The sequence below is a fragment of the Oryzias latipes genome, chromosome 14 (genome assembly GCF_002234675.1).
Source record: "Oryzias latipes chromosome 14, ASM223467v1".
NCBI classification, from domain to species: Eukaryota; Metazoa; Chordata; class Actinopteri; order Beloniformes; family Adrianichthyidae; genus Oryzias; species Oryzias latipes.
The window spans coordinates 2,788,939-2,816,166 of record NC_019872.2 but is presented as its reverse complement, the minus strand read 5'-3'; the positions used below and the strand labels follow the sequence as shown (position 1 = coordinate 2,816,166).

General features: G+C 43.4%; 1 protein-coding gene across 3 annotated transcripts in view; it reads left to right on the top strand.

Annotated features, from left to right (window-relative positions):
• Positions 1-2,140: 2,140 nt before the first annotated feature.
• The window catches only part of LOC101158128 (Down syndrome cell adhesion molecule homolog), an 87,300-nt gene continuing 62,212 nt past the window's right edge, over positions 2,141-27,228 (top strand). For all 3 annotated transcript variants that reach the window (XM_023962194.1, XM_023962195.1, XM_023962193.1), the window contains exons 1-3: positions 2,141-3,171; positions 20,621-20,938; positions 21,014-21,163. In XM_023962194.1, the coding sequence (XP_023817962.1) occupies positions 3,129-3,171; positions 20,621-20,938; positions 21,014-21,163 (511 nt within the window). In that variant the 5' untranslated portion in view covers positions 2,141-3,128. The remainder of the gene's footprint in view (positions 3,172-20,620; positions 20,939-21,013; positions 21,164-27,228) is intronic.

Below are 27,228 nucleotides of genomic sequence, written 5' to 3'. Positions count from 1 at the left end.
TGAAAAAGTGATGATTTGAAGGGTTATTTTCTAAGTAAACCTTGTGCATAAACGGGTTAACAGGTTCAAATTCAAGTTAATTTTATTTATATAGCACCTTTCATGTAAAAAAAAAAAGCTCAAGGTGCTGTACATAAAAACAAACAAGAATGCAGAAAACACCAATCCCCATTCATGCAATAAAATAATTAAATAATCAATAATATACACAAAAACAAACACAAGTAAGAGGTTATCACCACACTGCCGACATCTTGAAATCTGTTGCCGTAGCATATGATGCGTTCAATGACATGATGAATGTATGGGCCGAAGCAGAGCTACATTGGCTAAACTTGACGTTTTCTACACTAGAACTTTCCTTTTATGGAATAATCTGCCAAATGTTATGTTGATGTTAGCTATATCTGTTCTGCTGCCTGGGTTCAGTTATGAATAATGTCTGATTATGGGAGTAAATTTAACAAATATGTTGAATCTCTTCCAATAGGTTTGTGTTGTGGCTGTGATAAACCTTTTGCTGTTACAGTTAGATTTTATGGTAAATCTTGAATCAGAAACGTTTTTACCTCATTTCTGCTTTTGTTGGGAATTTGTAACCTGGTCTCCTCCACCTAAACCACAGCAGTGCCTCCAGCTTTAGTAGATTCCCCTCTGCTGTCAAAACTTAGCTAAATCTTTTTCAGATGGAAGATTATTCCATTTCACATTTCAGTTAACAATAAAAACAAGCAGCTTTATTTCAGTGGCTGAAAGTCCAGAAGGACAACAACCCATTTCAATCAAAAACTCTAGTGGAAGACATGTTCTCATGTTCTGACAGTATTAAAAAAAGCAGACAGGAGCAGACGGGTCAAAGTGTTGTGGAGGTGACACCAGGATGTGTAGAGTTTGGATCTGTTGGGCTGAACGTTGCTCGGTTTGTTTACAGATGATTATTACTCTGAACCTGCGATCTACTGACTCACCGATTCAGTTTGATGTAAAACTGTTCACAAACCAAAATTGCCTCCTGATTGTTTTCTGCGCTGCTGGTATGCAGTTCAGACGTGTGTTTGTGGTGGCCTCACTTCTGCACCTCAAACTCACCTCCTTATTTTGGCATCCAGACAGTCAAAAATCTCTTCTGAGGAGCAGCCCCCAACGCCTTTTGCATCTGTGTGATGAGCTAGCTAACATGCATGCGTCCTGCTGTTGAGGGGTGACCGTGCGCTCTGTGACTCATCTCAGTGGTCGTTTTATGTGATAACCTGAAGTAAGAGCAGCCGCGTCACTGAAGAGCTCCTTCAGATCCCACCTGGAAAACTCATGTTGAAACAAACTCCACAGCTGCGGATGACTTTGTGCTGCATTTGAGAAGCAGAATGTTTTGTGACTGGAGCTCCTGCTGGCTGGAGTCGGTGATAATAATCAGTTTATTTTGGGACTGCCGGCTGAGAGCGCATGTGGCGGTCAGACAGGCGGTGACAGGTCCTGCAGTCGTGGTGCGGGGAAATGTTCATGTGCATGTCTAATGCAGATGCTAAGTGTAAGAGACAGATACTAAATCTGGGTGGGGGGCTGAAGCCTTTCTGCAGAAATGGGCCATGTTGGACTCCCAGAGTCACATGGATGCTGCTGCAGCACCACTGCAGAAGAGTAGCCTGCTTCCAGAATGTTCCCTTTGTGCCAGAGACATCCGATTTGTCTAAACGGTTGGTGTTAATGTGGAGGTCATCCTCAGTTCTTCCAGAAGATGATGTTTCCAGCTCCTCCTTGTTTGGTGTTCATGTTGGTCCTCGTCTCGCTCCTCAGTGGAGGTTCCCCCCAGGAGAAGGCTGTGGATGTCTGACATGGCTGCTGTGTGATGCCCCCTGGTGCAGAGGGGGGTTGCTACTTATATTTGTCAAGGTCAATTAATGAATGCTGGGTTGAGGCAGGCGCACCTCTGAACGGCCCGAGGGGGCTCATAAATTATCCAGAAAAACAGAGAGGACAAATATTTGATTTGATCTCCTGCAATTAAGAAATTTGGTTTTCATCCAGCCCTCTCAAAATGCCTACAAAGCATCCAGTCAGGTGTAGCCTGTACACCCCCCCCCCCCCCCTCACACCTCCCATCCTCCCTCCCTCAGCATCAGTCCTTCAGCCCTCCACACCAGCGCAGACCACCGAATCAGGTCCGGCATCATTGTTCCTCTTCAAGAGCAGACACCTTGATTTTTGTCTTTAAAAAGCAGAAACAAGGAGGCCTTTTGAAGCTTCACGCACGCGCTCAGTCGTGCGCCCTCGCCCTCCAGCCCTGCACCTTTAAGGCAATGGAGAGGGACAAAGCGGCTGCGGAGACGGCGCGGGTTTGTTCCACAGCTCTGAGGCAGGGCAGGTTGTGAGCGCGGGGACCAGCGTGCGCGGGGTGTGTGCGCGGCTCAGGGAGGATGCGTGTGCTTGTTGCTCCCCGGACGGAAAGAGGCGAAGAGAGGCTGAGTTTGCAGCGCAGCTAACGGCCAAGTGTCCGTCTGCTTCTTCCTCCACAAACGCAACTTTGGGGCTTTTTTGTCCTCTGGCTCTTGTCCGAGCGGGTTTCTGAATTCTGTTTATTTTTTTATTCTTTATTTATTTAGGAGGCTTTTCCTCTTTTGCCTCTCAGTACTTTGCTGCTCTTTCCCCTCCCCGTGGAGTTGGCGTGTTTTCTATGCGTCTGCAGCGACGCACTGAGCGGCGGCGCGGCGCACCTGGACCGGAGCGCACCGAGCCGAGCCTCCGGAGCTCTACGCACAGCGGCGCTCCTCTTCACTGAGGCCCGGCGCAGCGCAGCGCCCTGGCGCCAAAACTAAACCAGCAGAACCAGAGGAAAGGAGAGCTATAAGATGTTTCTAGATTTTAAAAGGGACTGGCAGTTGTGGATCATCAAGCCGCAGTAACAGAAGACAATCAGAAGCAGGAGGAAGCTCGAACCTCCTCCTCTTCATCTTTTTCCCAACGAGCAGGATTGAAAGAGAGAGAGGGGAGCGCGGCAGAGAGAGGAGAGGAGATTTGCAGCTCCATTTTCTCGCATTGCTGTAGTTGAAGAAATAATAGGAAGAAATTGTAAGAGAGTGCAGGAAGAGAAGAAGAACAAGCATAAGAGTGGATTTTGAACGGAGCGGGGCATGTGGATATTGGCTCTTTTCTTTTCCCAGTGCATCTTGAATGGTAAGTGATGCAAACGCGCACATCCAACTTCAAGTTCACACCATTCTGTCTCTGGGCCAAACCTTCATTCAAACAGTTCTGCCTGCACAGATTATTTGGAATGATTTGTAAAGCCGAGCCGAGCCGAGCCGAGCAGGCTGTTGCTGTGTCCTGTGCTTTGACCATCGCTCACGGTAGCCTCTAACACGCGCAGGTCTCTTCATAGAGCTCAAGTAGAAAAGAGCCTTTCACGCATCTTGAAAATCCTTCATGGAAACAAGAAAAGATGAGCAGAAAAGGAAAAAATGGGATAAAAGCTGAGTGAGAGCTGCAGCGGCAGGAGGAGGAAGGATCTGCTCAAAGCCTGATTTTATTTATTTAACATTGTTGGTTCCTTTTTATTAAATGGAAAGATCTGATTTCAATTCTGACAATTATTTAGCTTCCTTCTGGAATGAATGGGATGCAGGTTTTTTTATTGTGTGTGTTGTGAGTCTGCAGGCCTCACTCTGTTCCTGCATCATTTTCCCATTCCTCTGTTTTTGCAGCTCTTTTCTATCTTTACCTGCTTTGATCAGCTATTTTAAATCTCCTATTTGCATTTGAATTCAGTTCACAAAAAACTGATTCTAAAAACAAGAAAAAAATCCTTTGTTTGGGATTTTTCAAAAATACACTTCATTAGAAAAAACAGAATCCTGCTAAAATAGGATTTGTTTACGTGACCAGTGTAATCAATATATACATTTGTATTATTTTAATTGTTGGATTAAATTCATTTGATGTTTATTCCGTCCCCATGAAAAGAAATCAGTAAATTTCCCCCAAAAGAAGAAAATGAAAAAGGATTAAACAGGCTGGCTGCGCTTTTTCATTTCCATCCGTGGACCCGCCATGTTAGAAGCACAGACATGGAGTCATTTTGGATTGGGGGAGACAAGCCCTTATCACCTTCACCCAGGAGCAAATCTCACAAGCGCATTGAAGTCTGGCTTGTTCTTCAACAGAAGAGTCTTTAGTAAACGTTTTAGCAGTCAAAATAACAGTGAAGATGATGTGTGCGTGTGCGTGTGTGTGTGTATTGGGGGGGGCAGTAATCAGGACAACGCAGTGTATGGTAGTGCCTGTGTTGGGGGGCAGAACTGAGTCGAAAAAACATGAGGATCTCCTGACAGACGCATGGACCAGCTCCTGAAAGGATCAGAAACCCAAGACGGAGAAGGCAGATTATGACGACGTGTCGAGCACGCAGGACAGGAAAACCATTTTGAGCCTGACCGGGGCTTTGGGTCGACTGGGGCTGTTTATGGTGGGGGGGCAGCATCTCCTTTTTGGGGAGGAACAAAGAGAAGGCCGATGCTCTTTTGAATCTGTCTTTGCTGCCCTGAAATGCGTTTGCTGAGACAGAGCTGCCGTCTCTGTGGTCCAGCAGCAGCAGCGCTCCAAAATGGCTGCTGCTGGAAACTTTGAATGGCAGCAACAGCAGCAGCTGTGGCTGCTGCATGTGTGAGCCGCTCAGCACCGAGAGGCAGAGCATGCAGCAGATGAACGCTCTTCTTCCTCCTCTTAGGCCCACTCGTTCCGTTTTTACTGCACCCAGCTGCAAAGATGCCGCCCCCCCTCACAGATAGACAGCAGCTCCTTAAGAAAGCTGGCTGAGCTCTGGCCAAATGCAAGCAGGTTGTCTCTATGGAGACTCAGGTAACACAGGCTGCTGCAGCAGGCGACCCCCCCCCCCCCCCCCCCCCACCGCCACCTCAAAGAGCACAGTCTGTCACCCTTTCCTGTTTTTTCCTGTTCCCATTTGGTTATCATTGAGTCTGCTGTGATCCCAGCTGGGCCCATCTCTGCTCTGCAGACCTCATCTCCACACAAGCTGCTGTCTGAGATCAGAGGCCACATTTGCATCGATCACAGCAGAAACAAACGCAGGAGGATCTGCAATGGAGTTACCTTCAGAGAGGCTCGAGCTCTTCAAGCGCTGCTGCAAACCCGTCTGTTTAAAATAAAAACACACCTTCCATTTGGGAGTCGACTGAACTTTGCCTCTGCTGAGCTGCATGGGGGCAGACATGCTCTCCAGGACTCTAATGAGCAGAGGGGTTCATTCAGAAATCTGAATTTTTGTGAATATTGAAGGAGTGGTTCAAAAACAGGCCAAACTGACGTTCTGCAGCAGGACGGTGACAAAGATTCTCCTTCTGATGAAGACCAACACGAGTGTCCGCTGTTTTTGTGCTGCTCCTTTAGAATCATCCGCTCAAATGAAACCAAGGATGCCCAAAACTCAAGTCACCATCAGCATTTAAGCTTATATCTTGAAATTGATGTGATTTAAGCTTTTAAAATGCAGATGTTCATGTTTGAACATCTTACTTTACCATTAAATTAATCATAATATCCTTTGAAATGAGACCCAACAGGCAGAGGAAAAAGAATTTAAAAACATCTCCAAGATTTATTTTTTTGTTAGCTGCTTGCTGCTTGTTTTTTTTTTTTTTTACTGAAAACTAAAAACTATTTTAAAGTGATGACTTGACTTGTAAATTTGAATCGGTTGGTTCACAAGGGGCCCAAGTCCACAAATTTTCAAACTAGATATTATATGTTCTATGGTCTTCAAGGGAAAAGCTATCTGATTATGTGCAAAAAAGTCCCAAGTCCGTTGTAATGTATTGACTATGCTTGACATTTAAAATGCATTAAGTGCAAAATTCCTGGACTTGGGCCTCTCTTGCATGGGTTTAGCTTTATCCCATAGATGGCAGCACTAGTTATCCAATATTTCAGCACCCCTGTTTAATTCAAGAAGGGCCCAAGTCCAGAGACTTTAGTTTGCTAGTCCTCTGAAATGATAAAAGTGAGGTGCTTCATCTTATAGCATTTGTAAGCTATGAACTGGTGCTAAATCTGGGTTAAGTATTAATCATTTGGTGTAGCCTCCCTTTAAGCTATGCAATTAAAATCATTTCCTGGAAAAACAAACCTCTTGGACTTGGGCCCCTTTTGAACTAACCGATTCAACTGTATTTCGTGGATTTGTGACATGCAGCCTGTGCATGTTGTCATTTCTGCTCATTGTATCTAAAATCAGCATCAGTACAAATACACCTTTCTTATCAGCATAGTTCTGTTTGGACCGGGATACCCGGTCCTGGACGTTAAGATCCACCATCCTGGCAGTTTTCCTCCTCTGCTTGCTGCTTGTCACCTGGGTCAGGTGTGTTCCCTCAGTCCAAATGTGGATTTAAGCATTTGTCAGTTGATCAGCTGGAAGGGCGACAGGAAAGGGTGGACTAGAGGAAGGATGGTGCAGACCAGTATTTGGGAGCCCTGGGTTACACAGTACAGCCATAAACAAATTGACAGCGCGCCACCCCACATATCAAATAGTCCGCTTTTTCTGAAAAAGCTTCTTAAACCGAGAAAGATAACAAGAATAAAGTAATAAAAAATGGATTAACCATTTATGTCTTTGGTAAGTCACCCTGGTATAAGTGGGAAAATGGCCTTCGAGGTGTCCATTATCAGAAACTAAAGCAGCCGCCCTCCACTTTGTAACGCTAGGTTCCGGTTTCCATGTTGTCCGTTCATTTTGGATAATGGACACCTCGTCGGGCTTTATCCCTTACTTATAAGAACCAGTGACAAGCAGAAACGACAGATTGGATATATGGACAAAAATCCAATCTTGTTCCAAAAAGTGAAGGCTCTTGTCAAAAGGACTATAAACCAGAAGATGTTCATTTTACTTGGTTAATTCAAAATCATGTCTGGCACTAATGGATTTTGCAGTCTGTTGATTTTTAAAAATGCCAATCAAATTTTAGAAAACTATCATTCAGGACTAAAATCGTTGTTGTTTTTTTAGCAGTGACATTTTTAATCTGACTCAAGTATCAAGGTATTTTGATGACTTAATCTGCTGCTTGAACTTCAGTTTTTTAGAAGTACTCAGATCCAGATTTCATACAATTTTTACACACTGTCCACTTGTGTTTACATTAAACAGAGAAATCCTCGTCTTTATACTGTTGTGGAAAAACAACAACAGCACGTCTTCCAGAGCTCAAAGGTTTTATTCAGATCTCTAAACTTCATTTTTTTAATTATGTGGGGTGGTAAAATAAAGAGGGGTGAGTGAAAGAGAAAGAAAAACAGTTAGTTTTTCCTCCCAGGCTGAAGGACACATGGACAAAACAGAACTCTGTGGCTCTTTATTGGTCCACTTGGCAGCTTAGCTTTCTCTGATGAATTTTAGTGTTTGTGCAGAGGAGTCATGCACGACTTAAAAAACCACAGCAGTCTGCACAGAGCATGTTAACACCAGAATGTACCAGTTGGCTGTTCAAAAGCTGATGTCAACACCACATCTGCAGACATCTGTCTGTGTGCATGTCAATGAAAAGCTGTGAGACAGAAAGACAGACAGGAAGGAAAAAAGGTTAAAAGATGGTTAACTCTCTCTGTAATGTCTGAGTTCCTCCTGCCTGTTCACTTTTGCATTTCCAGAAGTACATCTGCGTTTTGCTGAACCCTTCTATGACTGCAGTTTGAGGGGAGCTGCTGCTGCATGGGGGCCACTTCCTGTGACCAACAGAAATGATACGATTTTTTAAAGTATCCAATAACAAAAACAAACCAAAAAAAGGACATTTATAATTTTTAAAAGGTTGACTAGTCAGAAAAGCTGCATTGACATCGGCTTCTGAAAACAAACTCACAGAGGAATCTAGTGTTCTGTGCAGACAGAGAGGACAGCTTCCATGTGCATCAGGTGTGGTGTCTGGTTCCAAAACTGGGAACAGCGTCTTTCTCTGAACTTTGAAGGATAAACTTTAGATCATCTCAGTTAAGCAGTGTAGTTGCACAATTTTAAAAAGTATAGGGATCAATCCATCCCCCTTTTAGCGGTTGAGAGTTGCTGGAGCCTATCTTAATTATTGCTGGGTGAAAGGCAGGCTTCACTCTGAACAGGTTGGTAGTCTGTTGCAGGGACACACAGTCACACACATTTCTAGGGACAATTTAGTGTCACTAATCAAGCTTTGAGGCATGATTTTGGAATGTGTGAGGAAGCTAGAGTGCCTGCAGAAAACCACAGATGCTCAAGGAGAACATGCAGTCTTCACACAGAAGGGACCTAGCTGGGATTTGAACCAGGGCCTTCTTATTGTGAGGAGAGGGTGCTAACTACTACACCACTGCACAGCCCTTTCATAGAAATCAAGGAATGATCTAGTTGTGTTACGGAGAGATACAAAAAGAAATGAGTCCATGGGTCTTTAGCTGTTAGGCTGATTTCGTTCTGCATGTGCAGGATGAACTCGGGCCGTAGATGAATAAATCGATGCTGATGGTGGAAGGGCCAAACCACAACACAACATCACTTCTGGGGTGGGAGAGGGCCGGCAAAACCACCAGGAATGTAGAGAATAAACGATCTGTGAATTCAAACATCGAGAAGAAAAGTGGTTGATTTAGGTATTGGTTCAGAAAGAAGGCGTAATTCTGAGTGGCATTTGGAAAAAAATTATTCTAAAGTTCCTGGAAGTGAGATAAATCTTCCTCATTGATATTGCACCGAAGCTTTACAATAGGTGGTTAAAAACTGTGATCCCACTATCCGTCCCATAGTTTTATTTTATTTAAAAACTACATTTCATGCAAACTCTTCATCAGCACAAAAACTAGCCAACACTTGGACTTTCTTAGACTCCATTTCACTGAATAGAATAGGTGGAATTGTGTTTTTCTCAGGATTTAGAGTCCCTTATAAAAATGGTTTCAAACATACTGGTCGTCTCCATGTCCCCGCCCCCGTCTCTGGCTAACCCATCGTCAGCAGTCACAACAGCGGCGGGTCACGTGAGGGCCGGCGCGCAGACTCGGGTCTTTAGGTTTACATCTGTCACTTCACATGCAGTCAAAGCTGACGGCGTCGTAGTATGAAACCACACGTGCGGGCCTCTTCAGCACACCAGTCAACACAATGTAGGCCATGCCATGAACGGCGAAGACTCTGCTCTATTAAATTCAGGAATCAACCACGTCTGTGTTTCTGTTCTGATCAGTTCATTTTCTGAGAACCCATTTCAAACAGCGCACTCTCTCACGTGCACGCATACTTTCTAGCACACTTTACCTCTAATACTGTATCAATATAAACATTATTTTCTTTTTAGGCACTCAGTTGGAAATACCTTCTTGTTGCAACAAGCCAATAAAGAATGTGTTATACTGCGGCCTAAATGGAATCATTCTCTATTTTTGAACGTAATGTGCTACTTGTGCTAATGAAGTTAGATGTTTTGATCAGCTGAATATGTTTGTTTTAATAATTCATGAGAAGCAGCATCAGAGGGATTAGAGACGGACAACTAATCACTCAGGGATTTGTCCGGATTTTTCCGCGGCTCCACGTCGAGCGCCCGTGCCTGGACTTGGCTGTGAGCGGACTCAAGCATATGTTAATGGATGCACACTGAACTGTTAAAGGTTTCATTTAACCCAGGCCAGAATGCTTAAGGAGATGATGGTGTGTACTGAGGCATAAAAAGAGGGGTGGGGGGTATCTAACTCAAAGAGACATATCTAATCAGAGCACAGCTGCACGCAGAAACAGCACCATGGCAAACAGCTCATATTTGCTTGTAAATGTTGAGTTTCCACGCCTACATGAATGCAACATTTGTGTTCAAAGAAATTTGAAGACAGGCACTTCATGCTGTGCGACTTGAAACTGTGTGAACACTTATTGAGCGTTTTGGGAAAAGGATGAAGTCAGAGGAGGCAGAATCTGCAACAGCAGAGACAAATGTTCGTTGTAAAGACTTATCAAAACTATTTTAAGGCTGGAACAAAAATGAGCAAGGCATGTTGTGGACATTTGCATAAGCACAGCTGTCACTTCATGTGAGTCTCAGGACCACGAAGGTTAACTTTGATGTTTATAGGTCAAAAGCTGCGACTGAATTCACATCCAGAGGATGTTTTTTGGTTTGTTTGTTTGCTGTAAGGCAGCAGTTGTCTAAAAGCAGGAGTCTGTGGTTTATTTGCTGGCATCTTTATCTCACTGAGAAAAGGGAGTTTATGGAACATCTTTATTTGTTTTGAGGGATCTTCTCCTTTCTTGCTGCAGTACCTCCTTTTCATGTCATAGGTGTTTAAACATGATCAAAACTTCCTGAGCAGATCTTCCAAATTCCTAAAAGTACATCCAGGTTTTTTAAATCTCTAAGAAAAAGAAACGTGTTTGAATGTGAGACTTGTTCAGGTGTGGAAACTTCTGAAACCAATCTGATTTTGAGTGTCGGCTGTGAGACAATTTCATGAACTTGTGACGACGCTGCAAACATTTAACAGTGTCTGAAACCTACGAAGGCAAATCTGTAAGACACTTGAGACCATTTTAGACCCTCGAAACAATGTCAGAAACCAGAGTGGAGGAGTCACGGAGAAAAGATCAGTCTTGATAAAAGACGCCTCAGACACCTGTGATAGTGTCAGACCCACACAACAATGACATAAACTCACAACAATGATAGAAACTGGGGGCGTGGAGCAGCGGTAGGGCGGTCTACCCATGATCGTAAGATTGCAGGTTCGATTCCCACCTTGCACACCCATGTGTTGAAGTTTCCTTGGGCAAGATACAGAACCCCACCTTGCCTCTGGTGGGAGGTTGGCGCCAGTGTTTCGGCAGCGGAGCCGCCATCAGTGTGTGAATGTGTGTGTAACTGGGTGAATGGGACTGTGACTGTAAAGCACTTTGGGCCTTGTAGGTAGAAAATTGCTATATAAGTATACGCCATCACCATAAACTCACAACAATGAGAGTAACCCACAGTGAAACTTCCAGTGAAGGTTTTGGTGAATCATGGTGAGCTGTACTGGATTTTGAAAGGCGAAGGGCATCGGTGTGAAAACAGGAGGCCAGAACCGGGTGTGTGCCTGGCGTTCTCGTTAGCATGCGGTTCTGCCCCTGCAGCTCCACATGTGTAACATTTTCCAACATTCTGGCAAATGTTTCATTAAAGTGTTGTTAGCCCCCAGCTCTGTATTCTATCAGGCCTTCCCCACGAGTGATTATGCTAATTGCTGTTTGATCAGATGATTAAATTATAATTTGATTAATCCCGGCTGCTAAACGCTCAGAGAAAGCTGCAGCCTGCAGTGTTTGGAGCAGCTGCTACTCCAATGCTCACAGATCAGGTAGAATAGAAGATTTTAGTGAAAAAAACACTGTTCAAATGTGTTGTCTTAATAATAAAAAACCTGATGTTCTATGAAGGCAGGTTGAGTGTAGCTGTTGGGACTCGGTGCTCTGAACTGATGGATCCATAAGGTTCATGTGTGACCAAATCCACTGGCTTCACACAGCATTTATATATAGTTACTGGATTAAAGGATAACTGTTAACCCGGTGTGACTTTACAAAAGGAAGATAAACAAACAAACAAACAAATAAAACATCAAAGACTAAATTCTGGATGAAATAAAGCAGCCCAGCATGGCCCAGCTCGGTTTAGAAACCATCTCCTCTGCTGGGCCTTAATGGCTGTATGCCTTTGAAAGAAATACTGAGCATTGGAGGGAAGAGGGGGGGAGATCAGGGAGAGCTCTCAGTCATGTGATCCACAATCCCCTTTGTGCTTAAACTGCAACTCTATTATTTTCACTTACGTAGATCCCACTGTGCTCTTTTTAGGCTTTCTGATGTTAATCAGATAAACTTTTGTTCTTGGTTTATTTTTATTGTGTTGGTTCAAAAAGCCCAGGCTCCATTTAACCGGATTGCCTTGCTCTTTATCTGCAAATCCATTTTTATTATTCATACAAATTTTTGTAACTACTCAAATCTGGTTGGGCCGGACAAAGACAATATTCAGACTTTTTTCGGTTGTTTTTTAATTGGCTCAAAGTGTTCTGGGGCAGGAAGACCGCGACAGAAAAAGGGGTTTAATGTTTTCTGCAGCGGTGAAGCGGCGCCCACCAAGTCTCTTCTGTGAGTCTCCAGGTGAGCTGCTCACCTGGTTGGACAGGTCTGATCTAATTTATAGTTAACACGGCTCTGAAAACCATGCCTGGACTTGTTCCATATTAAAAAACATTAACTTACACACTGCTCAATATTGAGCTTCATTGGGGATTGCTGTTTGTGTTTCTGTGAAGTTTCAAATGTTGCTCTGGTGTCATGGATGCTCACAGGTCCGTGGTCATAACCACAGTCAAGGTCAGTCAGGAAAATGTGAGTTGGTACACAGACAGGGTCACCTTTATGTATCAGAGCCAATGAGCAGGAGGACAGGGCTGTCCAGGGGGATGTTTCCAACAGAGCAGAGAGCAGCGTTCACCTGCAGCCTCACATAAATGAGGACTCGTGCTGTTGGGAGTCTCAGCAGCACAAATCCATGAAGCTCTGCAGAGCTGCATTGGAGCTGCAGCTGACCAGCTCTGAATCCGGTTTACCTGGACAAAATGGAATCTGCCTCCTGGAGTGCTAGCTGATTTCTGCAGCGTCTCTGACAGTGATGAAGCATCAAGAGGGTCCCTGCAGTTCTCCTTCCTCCTGCTGTGCTCCCCCTTATCACGGGCAGCAGGGAGAGTGAGAACTCTCTCCTCTTAATGCTCTCTTTCATGTTACTGTCCATTCTGTCTTGCTTTCAATCACCATCTTAACCAATTTGTAGAGTTTGTCCATTTCCTCCTCGCTGGTAGTACAGATGAAAGAGTTGAATGTAGCCGTCAGGCGATGGCTCCCTCCTTCTCTGTTTGTTCATGTAAATGAGCGTTCATATGCATCATCGGTGGCACGCCGCAGATACTCTTCTCCATCTCTCCAGAGAGGTGACATCAGAGCGGCGTAGTTGTTTTTACACTGCAGCTGCACGCCGCTCCGTATTATTCATGAGGGCAAATTGGGCGCTGGTGATTTGGGAACTCTGTTCTCTGGATCTCACTTCTCTTTTTCGCTTATTGTGTAAGCCCCCAGGGCACCAGCGGAGGGGGTGGAGGTGGTGGAGATGTCATCAGGAGGCTCCACGTCCTCCATCCCCCATGTCAATTGGCCTCCTCCGCTCCCCACCCCCCACGCTCCCTCCCCGGCTTCTCCCTTAATTACCTGCTCTGCCTGCCCTGAGCTGTCAGTGCAGCTCAGGGCTGGTTTGCCCCTCTGGAGCTGCCCTTGTGTCCTAATGCCCCAGTGCCCGCTGCAACACAGCAGAGACCCCTGACCTGAGGGGCACGCTGAGCCGACTGCAGCCCTGAGTTCAGACACAAAAACAAAGGGAGAGACAGTCTTCGGTGAAATGAGAGCACGACAGAATCAAACCATGAAAACAGCTTTTGTTGTCATTTCAGGCAGAAAACAGGAATAATTCAGACACTTTAAGGCTGAGGGTGATTGATGACGCTTGGCTGAAGTAAACACCATCAGAGCAAACTCCCCCTCAAGCATGTAAGCGGGCTAATGCATTAGCCCGCTTACATGCTGCATGTTAGCGTGGCCAATATTGATCAGACATTTACTTAAATAAATTGACCATGTGGTTTGGGAAAAGCCACTCGTTGGCATTGCTGAGGGCATCTGCGATAGGCTGCTTCAGGAACTAAAAATACTTCCTTCTTTTTTAGTAACTTTGTTCCAGATCTTTGCAGATGAGGCGCATGCTAGCTAAAACCTTCACATTGTAACGTTTTAGCCTCTTCTAAAGCAGCATGTGGTGTTGAGGAACCATATTTGTGTAGATGCATCACTTTGGCTATGATGGAACTAAATTCAACTGAAATGAACCAGACGATGGCACCTAACAGTCATGATCCATAGGAGTTCTTCCTTACCGGAAAGGAGGGTCTAAAGGCAGGGATGGCCAGATTAGTTTAGTCTGTTTAGTTGAAGTTTATTTTTCTCCTATTGAATTCTATGCATTTATGATCCTTTTTGATTTTTTGTTTACCTTACAATTACCGGTATGAAGCCCATTGAGATAACTGTTGTTGTGAATTTGGGCTATACAAATAAAATTGAATTGAATCAAGTGTAATGTGTAATGTTGCAAGATTTTAGGAGTTACTAACCCTTGTGCCATCCCATAACCCCCCCCCCCCCCCCCCCTTCCATTGAGGTGTTCTCCCTACCATGACAAAGGTGGATAAAGGTGGAAAGATTTCATGTAATCCATGGACACCAGTGAAGATCACAAATCATTGAAGAAAAAAGGTTCAGTGTACTGTCTAGTGGGTCTAGATGACCCAACTCCCAATGTTAAAGTGCCTAGGATAGCATAAGGGTTAAAGAAGTATTAAATTATACATTACCAATAATTCTATAGTAATACGTTTTGCAACTCAGATACAGAGAAAGTAAGTTGTTACCATGATATATGGCTTTTATAATGATCTACTCCCAACACTGTTGCTCACGGCGACGATGAAACAGATGAGCCTGAAGGTGGCTGCTCAAGCATAATTATGTCAGTGCTTTAAACTTTTGGTGTTATTAAGGATTATCAAGCAGTTGATTGATGGCAGAACGGGGAGACATGCGACTCATCTTGAGAAACCCACAGAACCCCCCCCCCCCACACACACACACACTGTCTTTATTAGGTCAGAGCTTTGTGTGAACTCCCCAGTAAATTCCATAGTCACCCATGTCTTTGGCATGTTCAAGTGTGGACCCCCCACAGCCCCCACCCCACCAAGGACATGAATGTAAACACATTAACTGTCAGACACACCTGCAACGTCCTCCGCCTGAGTCTTCATCTGTTGCAGTGAAGAGGAAGTCACCTGTCAGCAGTGTGGCCTCTCAGCAAACCTGGGATTGTGACTTCAAACTTGGAGCATCAAACCACAAACAGCAAATCTGTCTGAAGGCTGTTGCTACATCATTTATAATTTTTGTAAAAGAAAATAAAAACAGGGAGAAAAAAATGATTATCATCAAATTTGGAATGAAAAAATCTGAGATTTTATTTTTTTGGCCATATCACCCAGCTTTTAAGCAAAACACGTTTGCCTAATCACATTCAGCAGAGACAATGTTGTATTAGCAGTGCTGCTACAGTTTCCATAAACATGCAAGCCTGATTGCATACTTTGTATTAATTGTGTGTAGGTTTGTGTATGTGTGTGTGCAGATGGACCTATGTTTCCCTCTTTCAAACCCATTTAAGAATGGGTTCATCTGCAGTGTGTGCTGGATCTGTGCACGTCACCCTGCTAAAGAAATCAGCTTCGACCAGGAATTACGTTAGGCTAAACGAGTTTTTATTGTGTTTCCGAGCAAGGCAGGCGCTGTAACTTCTACTAACATAGGCTAACCTGCTGTTAGCTTTGGATAATCACAGCTGGAGGTGGCAAGCCTCTTGTTAGTTTGGCAAAATGGTAGTTAGCATAGCTGACTTGGCTTTTGCAGAGGCCAACTACTGCTGCTGCGACTGGTAGTACATACTCTGCTGGGAACCGCAGCTTCTGCTGCTGCAAATGCTAGCATTGGTAAACTGGCTGACAGCCTAGCTGCCGGTTGGCTAATGGTGGCTTTCGCAGCCACCATTTTATCTGCCTGTCAACAGTCAGCCAAAGATGGAAGACGTGAAATAATCCGACGCTTGTTCTGTGGGACCAGCGTGCCCCATGGTGGTGAAACACGGACGGTTTCTCTGCATTGTGGCTTTCCTGCTCCAAATATAGACACCCCAGTTTCTCTGAACTCTGAAACCCCACAGAGACGAGGATGATGATGCTGACAGCACTCCAACATACACTTTAGTATGTTAAGTACATCTCCATACTTGAAACCCCTCGTGTGTTGTGCATGGTAGCCACAGGGATTAAGCTGTAAAAGGTTAAAACTTTGTGTCATTTTTAAAATGAATTGTTTACACATTTATGATGGCCCGCACACTGCTGTACACATTTCAGCCAAATCATGTGAGTTTGGAGGAGCTTATCGTTCTTTGTGTGTCATTCTTACGCACCCCCTCCTCCACCCCCTGCTCCTGCTGTCTGTAGCCAAACTGCAGCAGCATCTTACGTCCATCAGCCTGCGTAACCTTCAGGAATCAGCCATCCAGAAAAGGCTGATGTTGCTGATGGTGGTGGTGGTCGGCGGTCTTTTCCATCTTTTATGAGTTAGTGCAAATCATATTGAGACCAAAGCAGTTATGAGGCAACCCCCCCTCCATCACTCAGTGGCTCCTCAAACACACTGAGAGCACAGGCTGCATGATGGCCGTTTGTTCTCATTTAGACAGCCATTTCTCTGACGGATGATTACAGAAGCCTGCGTCTGCACTCAGGAGGTGGATGAAAACGAATATGTTATTCAAACATGAGGTGATAATGCACTCTAAGAGATCTGAGTATTTCTTGATGTGCTGTTTTGTTGTTTTTAACTCTGACACCGCTGAACAGAGGCACCCAAACAACTTCAGATGAGATTATTGTAAAAATTCAATGTGAGAAAAGCCAAGAGCACCTGCTGAAGAACTCAGGATGAACTGTAAAGGTTCTCCTCCTCAGACCGTTTTAGGAACGTTCATTAACTTCTCAATATAAGAAAGTCTTCTGCTGGTGAAAAATTAAAAACACTACACCACCTATCACTCCCTTTGTTCCATAGGATGTTGTTAAGAATGTTATCATAGAAATTAATCTGCATTGGTAAAAAAAAAAAAAAAAAAGGAACAGTTTCTACCATCTTTAACAGTCTCTACCATGCAGATCTCTTCACAACTCTATAAAGAATAGAAAAAGGCAAAGAAAGCCGTTGCATCTTAAAGACGTTTGTGTTTTTGGTGTTTTAACATGTTCCAGGCCATATTGGGCCCACTTGCTGGCTGGGTTCTTGTGGCATTTTTCCGATGAGGGAGGACATACATTTAGAAGATATACCCGTAGCTTAAAATTGCATTTCTGAGTGTTTCTTTTTTCAAATTGTTGTGAATCAGGAGCAGATGAAAAAATGTAGTTGGGAAAAGCTTATACTTGTGACGTAGTTCCTACAACGGCAGTCCACCAGCTCCCTGCTCTGCTCCATTCCGATCATCCACCTGCAGACAAATAGATCCATGTGCGTCTACATTTTCCTCGTCTGAGCTGGAATCTGGATCTAAACTGTACGGATGGATAGATACAATATGATGCTCACCATTGTTGTTGCACCGCTGATGTTAGTTGGGGCTTGAGAGGGCTGTCAGCTAGGGGTAGAGTGTGTTCACAGATGGAACTTAGAGGTGATTTTCTAATGAACTCCTGCTGCTGTGTAGAAATTATGTCCTAGAAAAAGACAGGTTTTATTTTGGCTAAAACAGCATAATTATAATTAAAAGACGACTGGGAATACTCTGAAAATAGATTTAAAAAAATGTTCGGAAGTGGGACTTTAATGCTTAAAAACTAAAAGCAGTGTTATGGTACGTCACACATTGGCTGCACTTTGTATCTTTAAATTACTTTCTTTTAAATAGAACCAGGTTTTGTTGCACTGTTGCATAATTTTTGAAGATTAAACTGACATGAGACAGCTTCCAGTCTGCCTGAAGTGTGAGTGGAAGAACCTGTGGCTTTTCCCGCCTGTGGTCGGATAACAAACTACAAAGTGTGGACAAGGACAGGCTCCCCTTTCAGCAGCATCGGGCCCTCCGAGATCTGCATGTGTGAAGTGAGCGCAGCTGCAAATGTGCAGAAACACGTGTTTGTTTGTCGTAACGAGCAGATGCTGGAAGTGGCTGGTGACTCCAGAACATTCATTAGGAATTTATGAAGCGCTAAAATGTTTGGTCTCCAGGGAGAGGGATTGGCAGCTGTCGCAGCCAGGCCCGCTTTGGCAGACGGGGAAGACTCCTGCATACAGCAATCGTGCCTAAGATAATATTTACAGGGAGAGTGATGCTGGATTTGTCTTTAGTTCATGTTAATCATTTTTAAGCTCAAGCTTGATCGTATGGCAGCAAAAAACATGAATCTTTCACTCCAACATGCAGACATGTATTCCCATGTTATTCAGAAAATGCAGAAATTCTAACATATCAGTGTAACCGTGGTTGTTTGATCATTTTATCCAAAAAAAACATTTTTCAGAACAGAAGTATTTGATTTTGATGACAGACTAGGAGGATGTTAATAACAACATTCTTGCATGTACGTCACATCCCAAAACACTAAGCTTGAGAAGCAAATACAGTGCAGACTGTAATTCATGACAGTATCATGATGATTCATCAGCTGACAGTTTGGGCGCAGTGGTAGGGCGGTCGATAGCAGGTTTGATTCCCGCCTTGCCTGATCATGTGTCGAAGTGTCCTTGGGCAAGACATTGAACCCTACCTTGCCCCTGGAAGGTTGGTACCTGTGTTTGGCAGCGGAGCCGCCACCAGTGTCTGAATGTGTGTGTGAATGGGTCTGAGTACAGACCTTTGGGCCTTCGGGGAAGGTAGAAAAACGCTATATAAGTATTTACCATTTCTTTGCTGCTTTTGGCTACATACTTCAGGAGTGTGTAGTTGTGATTTGTCCTCAGTTTTATAACACATGCTCTTTCTCACCCCACCCACTGCTTCACCTGGACTTGGGACTGCCCCTGGAAAGTGCTGCCATGTGGTTGCAGTAACTTACAACTGGTCGTCCCAAGTGGTCTCCATCTAAGGAGTAGCCAAGCCTGTTGGACTTTTGAGATCAGACAGAGATCAGGCATGTCCAGGAGAGCATGGCTGTACCACCTTCCAACAGTTTATGATCAAAATAGTCTCTCCAATCTGAACGTTTGGATTCTATAAACTCTTTTCTCCTGGAAGAGCAAGACAAGAATATTGAGACGATAAGCTTTATGCAACCAACTCAGCAAAGATTTCTAACACTGGTCATTTCTTGTATATAATTCTAATTATTTTAAAACAGAACAAAAGAAAATTAAGCTCAAAATTGCATCTATGAGTACTTTCCTATTCAAATAGTTGTGATTCAGGAGCAGACAAAAGAAAATGCTGATGGAAAAACATCACATTTGTGAAGTAGAAAATATGCTGGGTGGGCCACAATCTCCTTTTTCCGAGCTCTTAGTAAGAGAAAGGTGAACAACTCACCCCTGCTGCTCTGCAGAAACTATGTCCTAGAAAATGACACGTTTCTGGATTTAGGCTAAAACAGGCGTAATCATAATTAAAAGACCACTGGGAACAATTGTATTAAATTGATCAGAGTGGAACTTAAATGGGCAATTCTGAAGATTCATTGTCAAAACATGAAGTGCATAAAAGCAAAGTTGTTGTTTACAAATGTGTCAATTTTGAACAGTCATCCAATAAGACATGCATGAATGGAAAGGAAGTCTCGGTTTCTGAGGTCGATTTCTGCCTGACGTGTCTTTGTAAAAAAGCAGCAGAAGGTCTGAGCGCTCCCTCATTTAAACCAAAATTTGCTCAGGCACATGAAACAGAGGTGCATGTGAGAATACACCACCTTAATGCACAAGACGGAGCTGTCGCCCACACTGCACTGTCTCACTCATCTGTTTTGGTGCAGAGTTCAGGCGCACATGAGCGGTGATGCTGCGTGGAAATCAAGATTTGGACCTCGGTTTCTTTTAGAAAACGAGTTGCAGCTCACAGCAGAGCCAGTCCTCAGTCTAAATGTTATTCATATAAAATTGACTGTGTATTTCTTTTTATACTTATTTGAACTAATTTTAATGCAGTGAGTTGACAGCTGCTGTAGACTGTGCAGTTGCTCCTTGACTGACACACCTTCATCCAGACATGCATGAAGTGGACACAACAGTGCAGACATGAAGACCCGTCCTGATCTCTGCAGAAGATCGGACTCAGAGTTTCAGTTTGACTAAAATCTTGTGACCTTCGCTCGTTCTGTGTAGGCTGCACGAGTGTCTCTCAGCATGAAAACTATTTTGTTACAGAAACACATTTACTTACTGTCCCAGTTGAGTAAGTGCTGTGGATCCGTTTGTCTGAAGGCTTTTTGAATAGCTGGATTACCTATTTTGTTTTGTTTTTTTCACTTCATGCTTTCAAAATAAGTGAAATAAGGATTTATGGCCATTGTAAAGTTAAAAGTAAATCAAAAATAAATAATTGGGTCGCACTGTGCAGTGGAGTTAAAGATGATCAAAATTGAACTGTAGATTGTCAGTGTAGAGCACCTATTTAAAGCTGCTCTGTTCCAACTGTTTCACATTCAATTGGGAGTTATCCAGTTCAAACACGGACTCGTGTGTGGATGCTGTGCTGCTCCAGGGGGCCAAACACTGCTGGGCATCTGTGCCAGCAAGGCCTAATCCTGCCAGGTGCAGGATTTCAACCAGCGTTCCTCCATGTTACTCCGCCCTTCCTTATGAAGCCTGAAGTCTTTATTTTGAAGGCAGCATGTGCATGTCACTTTTCACGTGAACTCTTCGTGCTTGTAAGTCTAAAATGATGAATGTGCTTTTCTTGCTTTTCTCTCCCTGCAGTTTTCTGTGAAGACCTACGTTCCAGCTTATATTTTGTCAATGCATCTGTGCAAGAGGTAGTGTTTGCCAGCACCACGGGGACGTCGGTGCCCTGTCCCGCTGCAGGTGTGCCCCCGGTCTCACTGCGCTGGTACCTGGCTACCGGCGAGGAGATCTATGACGTGCCAGGGATTCGCCATGTGCACCCCAATGGCACCCTTCAGATCTTCCACATCCCCCCTTCCAGCTTCAGCAAGCTTATCCATGACAACACCTACTACTGCACAGCAGAGAACCCCTCAGGAAGAATTAGGAGCCAAGATGTCCACATCAAGGCCGGTCAGTGTTTTTTTTGTTATGATGCTTATCTTCTGCAATATTAAACCTACTCACCTCCACTGCCCCTTGTTTCAGTCTTACGAGAGCCGTACACTGTCCGTGTGGAAGACCAAAAAGCCATGAGAGGCAATGTTGCGGTCTTCAAGTGCATTATCCCTGCCTCAGTGGAGGCCTACATCACCGTGGTGTCCTGGGAAAAGGACACAATGTCAATCAGCGCTGAAAGTAAGTCACGACTTTTCATCTATTCTGCAGGTGCTGGATCTTTTTGACTGAGATGTCATGATCACCCTGTGCTTCGGGGAGCGTCCACATTGTTTGACAAACATTCTGTGGTCAGAAACACTGCTGTTGGTGATTTGTCAGTGGATGGAGTGTTCATGTGGTCTTTGGCCGAGCCAGCACCAGCAGGTCCAGTTCAGGCTTGCCTGTCCACATGTGTCTGGTCTAATGACAGCAAGGTCTGGCCTGACCTTCCACGAGAGCGCAGACTGCCTGCCGTGTCGCTTTGTGTCAGTGTATTGACCCATTTCTGTGGCTGACGGGGAGCTCTGTGGCACTGCGATCATTCAAATCGCTTAAATGGAACGCTGGCCCATGCAATTGTTTACCAACCCTGGGGGGCAAATTCACTTTATGTGGGGCATTTAGCAAACTCAATAGACTAGTGCTAATGTCATTTTGCTTTTAGATAGAGGGCAAAAGCTGGCTAGTGACTGCTTTTGTTTGTTAATGTTTCACATTTGTCCACTGATGTGTAACCGTCAAAGCTGAAATCTATAGCATGCTCCTAATTGTCCAGAAATGGACATTCTCAGTTTCAAATGCTTTAGAAACAAGTATGAAGGAGTAGGTTATAGAGGTATTTGGTCATTTGTTGGTCTAAATTTGTCATTTCATTTTTCCCTTATACATTAGGTACTTGGTTGCTAGAAAGTAGAACCTGCACCTTTACAGTTCCAGCAGAACCCACTCATCTGCAGACAGCAGCCATGTGAACACTGTCAAAAAAATCACCCAGCCACCAATCCACTGTTCTCCTTCATGTTAAATAATGGATGACAGAGGGCTATGAATGCATGAGCAAGTGGTCTTTATTCACGTGTCATTGCGCTCATCCTGCGATGTACCGTCCATTTTCCCCGTCCACCGCTAAACACGTCTAAGTGCACTTTGCGTGTGCTAGTCTGTGAGTGACAGTTCTGCTCAAGATGGCCCAGCTCCTCAATTTAAAGGCCAGATCAGTGCATTTTAAAACTGAATGACTGAGAAGAACATCCACACTTTGACATAAAACAAAAGAACTTGGTAAAAAGACGTTTTTCTCTCTCTCACATGAATTATTGACTGTAGTTCCTCTGTTTGGGATGTGCAGTCTGGTACACTGTTTTAACCAACCCACTGTGAGTCTCTATGGACAGAGCACTTTGAGTTGTTGCAGGGCAGAATAACAAAGAGCTTCTTGAAGAAACCATGACATGCAGCTGCAACACTGGAAAAAAGCACCAATACAGCAGCAGTTTTATGACAACCAGAGGACCAGAATTATGGTTTCTGCCTCTGTGCTGAGCCTTTGTTGCACCCCACAGGCAGGACAGTGATGGCATTCATCAATGTAGTTTCTTTCACTTCTTGATGACATTTGAATTCAAGGAACAAAAATGCAAACACTAGCATCAACCGCAAGGTGCCGTTAACCTGTGATTAGAGTTCTAAAACCTTTTTGGTGAGCCTGTTGACCACAAGGATCAGGTAACTGGAAGTTCAAAGTGGTTTCAGAAATACTATCATCGGAAAATCCTAGTGTGCATGTTTTAGTCCTTTATATGATTTATTTCAGAGAATGTGCACATGTCATGAAGTACGCTGTAAAAACAAGTAGCCTAAAAATAAAAAAGAACACTAATCTTAAGAAGAAAATCCCTAGAAAGTAGTAGAATGATCGGTCCATGCAGCTAGTCATTTTTACTTAACAGGAAATGTAAAAAGAAGCTATCAAAATCTAAAAATAAGGAGTTCCACACAAGCATTCAATAGGAGAAAAATAAGCTTTAACATTTAACTGTTAGATAGAGTTATTGACTAAAATTAAATGGTAAATGGCGGATACTTGCGTACTAACATCTCTGAAGTGTTTTACAGTAACAAAAATTCTGTTTGCTTTCATGATGATCAGATGTCAACCTAAAGACCCGTTCACCCATGCACACACACACACACTGACGGCGGCTCTGCTGGACTACACTGGTGCCAACCTATAACCATACTTCTAACCGAACCTGTGATCGTTCAACAGGAGGTTGACCGCTTTACCTCTGCACCACAGCCGCCCAGTAATTAAATATTATACAGCCCAATAATAAGTATTTGTTCACTATTTCAAAGTAAACGGTTCATATTTTTTGAGTCTCGTTGACCTAATTGTAGTTCCCAGTGAGAAAAATCTAACAATAAGAGGAAATTAGTCATTTTAGAAGAAACGTTGAAGAAATATTGGCCCATCTTAATAAAACCTTATGAATTCTAAAACTCTTACAAAATAAATCTCCATTTTTCTTTCCAAAATAATAATGATGAATGCCAGTCTTACTTGTCAACATTAAGTCAAGTTTTCCTTAAAATTGAACTAAAAATGACAGTGCAGTTTAAGTTTTTTGAGTCTTAAATCAGTTGCTCTGTTGTCTGGAGTAAAATGATTTTGACTTACTTTACTCATAATTTCCTTATTTCTAGATCCTAACTCTAAGTTAGACAAAGAATTCTCCACTGATTAAGAGAAAAGCTTGGAAAGGAATAGAGCAAAGATGAATTAAAACAACTTCAAACCTGTTAAAATGTCTTGAATGTCTAAAAACTTTCACGATATCATGATAAAAGTGAACTCTTGCCAGGATTAGATGTCTTTTTTGTGGGAAATTCTAATGTTTGAATAAGATTTCTTATTATTGGAAACAGCTGTTTTTGGATGGAGGACACCAGATTATCTATTACAACTAAAAAAAAACCGAATAGCTCAAAGTCTATATCAGATAACGATCATATAATTGGTGTTCATGTAAACAGCCTTTAGTGATGAAGGGAATCTTCTCATCGCTCCTGCTTCTGGTCAGTTTATAAGGTCATAGTTAAAATAGGAGTGACCCATTTGTAGACTCTAGATGCACAGTCTGTCCAGTCAGCCCAGCTTTTCTGGATTGTGACCGTTGGCCACAAACCAACTGTCACCTTTGAGTTTTTGAAATGTCTCAGTATGGGGGGGTTGTAGGATGTCCTTGCTTTAGCTGCAGCATCTTATTGTTGAGAAAATAGTCTCAGAGTTAAGCAGCGTAGTTAACCCATTATGGATTCAATTCACATTAGTCAGAAATGTGAGTTACCTTTGTGAGGGGATGGAAGCTTATGAAAATAAGCTGTGACTGACTGAGGACACAGACAGGCGGCTGACATTTCTGGGACAGGTGAATAAATCCAAAGGAAACTCAGAACTCATTGTGAAATACACAGGTCTGAATGATTTGAACATATTGTATATGTATACAAATATTGTTGAATATAGTGTTGAATTCAGACAAACTAACCCTTATTTTAGATATAGCTAAAACATATCTACTTTGTAAGTCAGCCAAAATCTGTTAGATGAAAAAATGTGAAGCTTGTCCGTGCTTTTGCCCTCACACATCTGGATCTGAACTGAAGACAGTGTCTCTGGATTGAAATGTATGGCTGTGTGTGTGTTGTTACTGAGTGAATGAGGTGGACTGCATGAAAGACAAATGGACTGAGGGCTGTCTCAGGTTCAGACAGAACACATATCTGCTTCAGACAGAACTAAAATATCCGAATGTCAAAACTTCTGGCTCTGACTTTGAGTTTGCCAAAATCAGAGCAGAATCTTCCTTTGCATTGTGAAACGATGGTGTGTCGACAGCGGCCTTTAAGGATCTGCAGACTCCTGGTGAACCCTGTCAATCACAGCAAATAGGCTGTTCCCCTTCATGTTGATCAGGTGTCAACCTAAAGACCCGCTATGATAAATATCATGTTTTTGGTGTTTTTAACATCTTCTTACACCACGGTCCGGGTAAAAAACTCAATTCTGATTGGCTAGAGGATGTGAATTAAGTGGCCCCGCCCCCAACGCAACAGTGAATTTCTAATGAACTCCTGTCGCTCTACAAAAACTGGAAAACAACTTTTTTTATTTTATTTTGCCTAAAAACGAGATAATCATGATCAGAAGACCACTGGATCAAGAGATATAAAGATGATCAGAGTAGGATTTTAAAAGCAAAAGCTACAGAGGAACCAGTTTGAGTCTATTCACGCTCAGATCCCTGAAAAATGACCTGTGCAGTGTGGGGGGGGGCGCACCCCGATGCCTCCCCAGGTGCAGCCTGTGCTGGTCACTGAGGAGGCCTTGTAGTCATTTGCCTCAGCCCATAGCTGCCTGCTCTGCATTCAGCACCAGCAGGCCACAGTGGGGGCCACAGTGGGGGCCACAGTGGGGGCCACAGTGGGGGCCACCCCCCCCCACCCCCCCAAGCAGGACACTGCAGAGACAAACTAACACTGCTCCTGTTTTTATTCTGCACACCATCTCAACACGATGGTCGTCAGACACTTTTGTTTTGCTTTGTCCTTCATCAGCATCAGTTTTTCTGTCTGCTTCACAGACTTTCTCATCACTAGCCCAAACTGAAACACTGATGAAGGTGGTGAACACACCGTGTTCCTTCCTCACACCAGCAGCCCTGCTCAGCTGCTGCCTGTAGGAGATCTGCCCAGTTTGTTTGCTGTTCAGCGCAGTGGACTCCTCTGTTTGCTCCGTGTTTGCTGACATTTGAGATGAGTGTTGAAGCTGTTTCTGCAGCCAGCCTTCGTCCCTGCAGCCACGAGTCAACTGAAGGCTGCTGCTTTAATTGGCTGTGTGTAATGGTGCTTTGAAGAAAGTACTGAGAGTTTCTGGACCGTATCATGTTTATTCACAGCACTGACAGTCTGTCTGACATCCATCCTTCATTTCTAGTCGCTTTGCTGATGGAGCACAGACTCATAGCAACAGTATTTCATAACACTTACTTGACAAAGCAAACAATTAAACTCAGATCATTTTTTTCTATTGCAATGTTCCACTTTTTATCTTGGGACTCAGAATTTGGTTCGAGGAACTGCTGTCTGGCAGTGTTCTGCTGAGCTGTTCAGGTCCAGACCTCAAATTGTTTCTTTGTCTCGGAGCTTCATGTCTTTCCCTTTGATTATGTCTCTTAGGCATTAGTGAAGGACTAACAGGATGCTGTGAAACTGCAGGACTGACTGATGCGTAAGAGAGAAAAAAAACTGATTCAGGAAAGGGAAAAGACCCTCAATTCTAGGCCTGCACAATATACCGCAAATTTATCGTTATCGCAATATCCAGCTCTGCAATATGCATATCGCAAAAGACGGCGAATATCGCAATAAATCGCAAACCCAAAATGTGTTAAAACAATCTTCTAGCAGCTTGAAGCATTTAACGAATCAAATAAATCCCTTTATGCTTTGACCAATCAGATGGACGCCTTCCCATTGTTGACCAATCAGATGGAGGCCTATTATGTTAACCCTGGTCCTGAAGAGCCTCAACCCTGCCTGTTTTCCAGCTCTCCTTAACCAGCTTGCTGTTGATTGGCTGACTCAAGTGATTTCACATCCTGATTGACTGAACACACCTGATTTAGGTTATCATTATCGAGCAGTCTAGGGAGAATTGGAAAACAGACAGGGTTGAGGCTCTTGAGGACCAGGGTTAGCCACCCTGACGTTTGTCCCCCATGTCGATGAGGGTCATTTGGAGTATAATTTTTAAACTGTTGCAATGAAATGGGAATGATGTTTTTGTTTATTTTTCTATTTGTTTATTTACCGCGAAATTTATCGTTATCGCAATATTGATCACTAATATCGCATATCGCAAGTTTTCCTCATATCGTGCAGCCCTACTCAATTCCCATAAAAATGTCTTATTTTCTGTTTTGTAAGATGAAAAAATTCTCAAGAAAGTTTTTTTTTTATAAGAAAAATAATCTTAATTTGAGAAAACATGTTTTAGAGACTGGATTTTTTTTTCTTAAAATAATAATTCTTGGTAGAACCATTTTTCTTTCCTTATTGACAAATTTTTGTCTTATGCTTATTTAAAGAAAAAATGTAAATGCCTTAACTTTTTATTTATTTCTAGAGAGGCTGTGAATTGGAAAAAAAAAACGTTTGTGTTGGTTCTTTCTGGTGAGACTAAACAGGTTCTGGTTGTT